Source organism: Sciurus carolinensis, chromosome 5 (genome assembly GCF_902686445.1).
Source record: "Sciurus carolinensis chromosome 5, mSciCar1.2, whole genome shotgun sequence".
Lineage (NCBI taxonomy): Eukaryota > Metazoa > Chordata > Mammalia > Rodentia > Sciuridae > Sciurus > Sciurus carolinensis.
Window position 1 is genome coordinate 101,790,142 of NC_062217.1, and position 7,077 is coordinate 101,797,218.

The 7,077-nt window shown below is 46.2% G+C and overlaps 1 protein-coding gene across 1 annotated transcript in view; it reads right to left on the reverse strand.

Moving 5' to 3' along the window:
- The window catches only part of Drgx (dorsal root ganglia homeobox), a 29,242-nt gene extending 22,739 nt beyond the window's left edge, over positions 1-6,503 (reverse strand). The window contains exons 1-3 of the mRNA XM_047554571.1: positions 6,470-6,503; positions 2,210-2,307; positions 1,207-1,308 (exon numbers count right to left, since the gene is read on the reverse strand). Coding sequence (XP_047410527.1) covers positions 1,207-1,308; positions 2,210-2,307; positions 6,470-6,503 — 234 coding nt within the window. The remainder of the gene's footprint in view (positions 1-1,206; positions 1,309-2,209; positions 2,308-6,469) is intronic.
- Between the last annotated feature and the right edge of the window lie 574 nt (positions 6,504-7,077).

The window sequence follows — 7,077 nt, forward strand, 5'->3', positions numbered from 1 at the left end:
ACAACAATTCCCAGCTTTAATTGTCACCACCCCTATCTTACCCTTGCACCTTTCAGGGAGAAGTTATGATCTTCCACTTCTGAATGTTCAATAATTGTGTCATTTATCTCAATTTGCAGTTCAGTCTTTAGGCAGCTATTGGCAAGCTGGCATTAAAAAAAGAAACGATAGACGGTATCCTGGCCAAAGAAGATTTTCATTTCCAAATAATAATCAGTTTAATTTGCCCGCATATGACCAATGATTCATGTTCAGATTTAATAATCAGGATCACATAATCTGATTATAGGGGAAATAATTTGTTTACAACCCCCAATTTACTGCTCAGAATTCCATTATCTCTCTTCAGCCATTGGTTTTTAAGAGATACTAACATGACCCAGGGGAACCGAAAGCAAACTATTATATTTCCTACAATTAGATCTTTGCATAGTCTTAACCCCAAGCCCCTACATAAAAAAGAACAGAAACAGCATGGAGGAAACCCCATAAATAAAATGAATATATAATTGTGCTCAAAGAATAGCTCGCCCGGAGAGGCGGCACTGTGAATCTGTTCTTCTCCACTCGGGCACATCTGCTGGGCTCGGCGGGTTTGTGCACTTAAACATAATCACCGTGTAGCTTCGGAAAAGAAATCCTGCTTAGAGGCGCTTCATGCGGGCTGTGCTCATCTCTGCTCAGCCCTTTCATTGCACCGTTTAAAGATTTTTAAATTGCACGCATTCTTCGGATCCACTTTGCTGAAAGAGTCCACGTGCAGGGGAAAAGTTGGATATGATGCAATTTCTGGAAAGCAGATCCTATCCTGCTTCCCATCTGAAAACGCGGTTCTCTGCAATTGACCAGCCTCACCCCAGAGCGGTCAGATCTGCTTTGAGAATAGCATCTCAGCTTTTTTTTTTTTTTTTTTTTTTTTTTTCCAAAGCAAGGAAATGGATGTGCATTGATGTAATTTAGTACCTTAGAGACGCGGACAAATTAGTGTAGAACATTATCACTAGTTAATTATGAATGACCGATTAATCAACCTAATCTAATATTCCACATTATGTTGATGTTATTAAAGTGCATCATGAAAATGACAGATAGTCTTCATTTGCTTTCTTTGGCCAAATGTGCACTCTGCAGTCATGATGTCAAAAAAAAAAAAAAAGTTTGCCAGTTTTAATATTAGAGAGTTAAATAATTAAAAAGAAGGTTTACCTGCACTCTGGCTTCTGTGAGGTTTATTTTCATGGCTAGCTCTTCTCTGGTGAAGACATCTGGGTAGTGTGTTTGGGCAAAGACTGCTTCAAGAGCTTCCAGCTGGTAAAAGGAAAAATATTTACTGGTGAGGGGCTGTGGCTAGGTGAGGGGAAGCAGATACACATTTCAAAGCTGCTGTGAGTGGTGAGGAAGCAGTTTCACAGATCAAATGGAGGAAGGAGATAAAGAAAAAAGCTACTTGAATAGATTCCGCAAAATGAGAATTTCAATCCCAGATGACTTAGGAATTCAGACTTAATAACAACCTCAGTGCTATCCCAAGAAGTAGAAATAAAGAGAAGTAGGAATATTTCTTGCATTTACATTTAAATATTGTCATAGGAATTAAAGATCTATGGGTGGCTTTACAAACAGTAATTTGCATAACTTCCACCATGGCGTGTGGAATGATATCTACTTGTGGAAGCCCTCCCTGGGCCAATCCCACAGAAACCTCATAGAGGTTTGTGGGTCACCTTCACAACTACTCCACTTTGCTCAAGAGTAGGACAGAAACTGATCTCAAGGGACATAATCAAGCCTAGGAAATACAAAAGCAAGGTTCCAGTTGAAGACTTTCCACCGGTGGTGACAATACTATCTATAGTACAGTCAACTTCATGGGTCCCAGTTTTCCCATCTGTCTACTGGGGATCAGAAGGTGTGACCTGCCTTCCTCAAAGGGTTATTGTGAGTTGACCTGGGATGTGCCCCATGCCATCAGCTTAAGACAAATGGTAGAGATCACTGTTGCCTCTTCGTTAGACTTCCTGGAATCACAAGGACGAAGTTAGCTACCCTCCCCCAGACGTATTTCTTGATACATAAATTGTTCAATAAAATAAAAAGATCCATTAACATGATCAGTTGGCCTTATTTTAAACAACAAGAAGTTGCTCAGCTCTGACTTCCCGGAGGCAGGAAGTAACTGATTCTCAGAATTGGGGATGGACCTTGTTACCTGCTGAAGTGTGAAGGTCGTCCGGTTTCGGCGCTGTTTTCTCCGCAGAAACCCATCATCAAAATCCCCTGTAGAGTGGTTGCCAAAGGGCGCAGTGCCTACTGGGAACAAACTGGATCAGCCTGAGCAGAGGGACCCTCAGTCCTCAAGGGCCCCCTCTCTCCACAGAGGCCAGCATTATAAGCTCATTCACAGGACACCTGCCCACCCACTCCAGACAGGGTCCATCTATCCCAAAGTGGTTTTTTTCTGCTTCTCTTAAGAGAATAACATCTTTCTACTCTCTTTTCCACTCTCTCCTATTCTCTCTTTCCAAAAAACCTTTGACTTTAGGCCCAGCTGTCCCTATTGCATAGGGTGGCAGTGACCTTAATCCCCAAGATGGTCAAGTGCACTCCTGGTAAAATTCTGGACTCTGAGCCAGAAGGGGTCACTGGCTTGAGGCAGAGTCTTTATCTGCCCTCCAGCTCCCAGCTGCACCTTGTCCAGTGCGCCTTCATCTCACCCACCCATCTCAGACCCTTTAATAAGGGGCTGTATGTCTGCTTTCGCTCGCCTGTTAGTTTACTTTCCCCTGTTTCTATAACCAACAAGGGTTAAGGGCTGAGGAGGGAGGAAGCTGGGGGAAGAAAGAAAACACCAAGAGCTTTTCACAGCACTTTTCTCCTAGAAGTGCAAAACGCAAGGAGTAAGAAGTTTATAAATGAATATTAATTACCGTTCGTCACAGCTCATCAGCACCATAGTGGATCTGTTATTTAAGATGTCAGTTAACAAAAGACCTGCACCAATAGCGACTGCTTTGAATGCCAGGCAGACACAAACGGGGCCACTCTCAAAAGACACTTTCAGGTCAGGCCTTATAAAGCACCTACTGCTCTCACTTCCCTAGAAAAGAAAGACATTGTCCTGCCCAGAAGCCTCCAAAGCTCATGATAATGCCAGAACAGAGTTTGGCCCCAAATGTGCATTCAGATCATTTTCCAAATGTGCGCTATTTACTTGATAGTCCACAATGGCTTCTTAGGAAAACAAATGAGCAAGTTTCCATTAACCAGTGAACAATTTACCTGCCACAGGCCCTGTGCTCAGACTCAATGCACATTCAGCATCAGGAGCTCCCAAAGCCCAGATAACATCCTTCGGAAGGACCTCAGTCCTGGGGAAACCAAGTCCTCTGGGCTTTTTAAAATTCCATCTACTAAAGGAGGTCCCTCTAGGTATTATTTTACCCTCCAGGGCCACATCCCTTGCCAGAATACATCCTTTCTCTCCCCCACTAAATCTTCCTGCCGAAATTGCATTCTTCCTCAAAACCCTAGTTAGAAATATTTCTTTCCAGCTCATTGGAGATTGAAAAGGGGTCGTCTCAAATCAGTCTTGTTTCCACTACTTTGCAAAAAGCTCAATTGTCTCCTTTTGGAACAAAGCACTTGACTGGGGAGGAGGGAATACAGTCTCTGAGGTCTCCAGTCATGATCTTTCCCAATCTTCTAACTTATACCTTTTTGTCCCAAATTATTTCACAATTTTACATGTAACATCTTATTGTGAAATGTTGCATGTCAAATTGAATCCTGAAAAAGGCAACTTCATCAATTTAATAAAAAATTGACAACCTAATAGAAAAGAAGAGATGTGAATAGGCTCTCTATTTAAAAATACACAGAATGGTTAATAATTATGAAAATGTTAAACCTCACATATACTTAAAATGCAACAAAACAATGAAATACTATTTTCATGATTTGGGCCCAAAAAATTAAATAAGGTGCATAACGACACCCAATACAAATAAGAGGTAATAAATTGGACACATTTACTCTTGTTTACAGGAATATCAGTTGGTGCAGCCTTATTTTGACAATAACCATCAAAAGTTTAAGGGCACATGCAGGTATTTAATCTATTAATATTATTTTAAAAGTGTGCTAAAAAAGGACAGACAAGAATGTTCCTGAAAACACTGTAATTGAAAAAGAAAACAAGTAACAGTCAAAGCATACATCAGTAAACACTTTCTTCACAACATTTAATGGAATATTATACAGCTGTCTAAAATAAATCAGTAGATTCATGTACATTGGCATGGAAAAATTCCCAAGATATGTTATGAGGTTAAAAAAAACAAAATATGGAATAATGTGACAATGTGATCTCAGTGCAAATAAAGCATAACATATACAGAGAAAAGAAGTACATGAGGAGGAAAGCATGTTTTTCTTGAAGGAATTATAAGAAACCCACAATAAGCAGGTACCTTTAGAAAAAAATATGGAGGAGGATTTCACTGACCAAAGTATAGGTTTCTGCTCTATCCAGACTTCTCAGATAGGTACATGTAGTACTTTTGAAATTAATATCAGCAAACATATCAGAGAAGTGAGATTATGGGCCTTGTTTTGCTTTGCCTTGCAAGCCGCTCAAAAACAATTTTAAAAAATAGAATTAAAAAGTTGGTAGGCTATAAGATGCCACATTCCCAAAGTCTATCCTCAGCTTTTCCACTTAGAGCAGATTATCTTTCCCCCAACTACACTAACCTAAACTAAATTAAAACTCCTCTTCCTGAAAAATTTGCATAGAAACACATCTACAAAGGGAAAGGTGTTTAAAGCCCCCATCTACCTTTCTTCCAGTCATATCAATCAGAATCAGTGTCAACAGGGAATGTGTCCAGGGTGTGGGCAGAAAAAAAGTAAGCTGAGATGAACTGAGAGCAGCAAGCAACTCTCAAAGAAAGCTGGGGCCAGGCCTGTCCCTAAGTCACTTCTGCAGGACACCCTACAGACATGGTTTTCCCAGTAGGTCACCCAGATTGTCCACCACTTGCTAAATGCCCAAACCTCTGCCTTCCCCCACTTTGACCAGGAAAGGTGCCTCCCAGTGACAATCAGTCCACAGCCCAAGATTCAGAAGCACAAACAAGGTGCACCAAACACAGGTATAGAGGGTCTTCCTTAGACCTGGGATACAGTGTCAAGAGATGCACCTCTGACTTTTCCATAAAGCTTACACAGCATGAGTCATTCATTGGTGGTAAAGGGAGGTGAAATACAGGCAAGTGCATCCTTTTCAGGAATGCTGACAGAGATAATGGGACTTAAACACCACTCTGCTTTAGCCTTCTCTAGAAAATCCTGCTAGGCACTTTAGAGTTTTTTGTTTGTTTGGAGGGAGGGAAGGAGCGGGGACAAAAACAAACTTTCTGATATCCCAGCTAAGCCTGAAGTCAGATCCCTCAGTGTCTAGCCACATTTTGCCTGCCCCATGCCTCTCTTGATTTCTTGGCCTCAAAACTTGTTCCACAGCAAGAATAAATCAAAGAAGTAAAAGGTTGTAAAAGGTCAGTCGGGGTATGGCTTTCAGGATTGCAGAAGCCCTAATATCCCTGAGATACAGCTTTGAAGAATCCCTGTTCAAGCCCAGAGTGTGGGGCTGCACATTTCCCTGATGGACACTAATCTCTGCCCTCAAAGGACCCACCCTCCCTCGGTACCTCTAGGCCCTGACTGGAGGCACCCAGAATTCCAAGGTGTTCCCTTCTCACCACCCACCTCCACTCAACATCAGGGATCCTGAAAGGAAATTTTTTCTAAGGTCTGGAGATCTTCAAAAACCAGTTCCTGGACCCTGGCCCTGGGGAGTGGAGAGTGGAGAGTGGATGGTCTTTGGGGTCAGAAACCCAGTGAGGCACAGAGTAAATTCATGGTAGGGTGCACGGGGCAGGTGGTAGGCAGGGCAGGCAGCTCGGCCGCCAGGGACTGACATTAAGTCGCCCAGAATAGCGGGGCGGGGTGCTTGGAGCACTCCCACCAAACGCCTGGAGTGACAGCAGCCCAGCAATGGGTCCTCCTTTGCTCGCGGTGGGGCCCAGGATGCTGGGGGCCAGCTCGCCTTGGCTTTCCGGGATGTTTGCAAAACACCGTGAAAGATTGATGCGGCCCCCTGGGCAGAGAAGCCCCGATTAGAGGCGTGACACCAGCATCTGTGCTGGGAGGACCGGCCCTCCCCGCGGCAAGCATAGCCCGGGGCAGCGGGTCCCGGGCGGGGAAGGAGGTGGGAGGCAGGTGGTTAAGGGGAAACCGGGGACGGGGGATGGAGCACGCTGTGGGAAGGATACTAAGGGCGCCCCTACTCACCGCCAGGCTGCTACCCCTCCAGGGCGGGGACCCCACCACCCGCCAGCCCTGCTACCGCTCCGACCCTTTCAGCCGGCTTCGGCCTCGCCCAGCAGCCGGGGGAACGGCGCTTACTCACCTTCTAGCTGTGGCGGACAGTGGAAATAAAACATCGCCGACGGTCGGATGGACTGGACGGCCGAACTTGGGTGGGTGGCGGCGGGACCGACCGGCGCGTATAGCTCTGGCCTGGCTGCAAAGCAAACAGCATAGAGCCTAAGTCTCCTGCCTGCGCTCCGGCCCGGCCCAGGGGCACACGGAGAGCACCCCTTTTGAAAAGCCCCGTCCCAGCGCCTTCAGCCCACTGCGGGGACAGGAGGGGAGGTAGTGGGACCTCCGGTCGCAAGCCAGGATCCCGCAAGGTGGGGCGGGTCCACGTCCCGGAGAGTTGAGCCCTCGCCCAGGCCCCAACACCAAACCCGCAGTCTGGTTCCGGGCTCTCGGGGGTCCCGGCCGCAAGCCCCGCACCAGGCCACCGCAGCGGGTCTAGTGAACGTACAAGGCCAGCTGCTCCGGCGGCAGCTACCGCCAGGAAGACAGTCGGCCCCAAGGCCCCGCACGAGGGGCCCGGGGAGTGGGTCGGGAACCCCGCGTACCTCCGCGGGAGACTGGCGAGAAGGCCGGAGCGTGACCGCCTCCGGTCCGCACGCGGGGTTCGGCTGGCGGCGGGCGGGGCTCGGCGCTGCT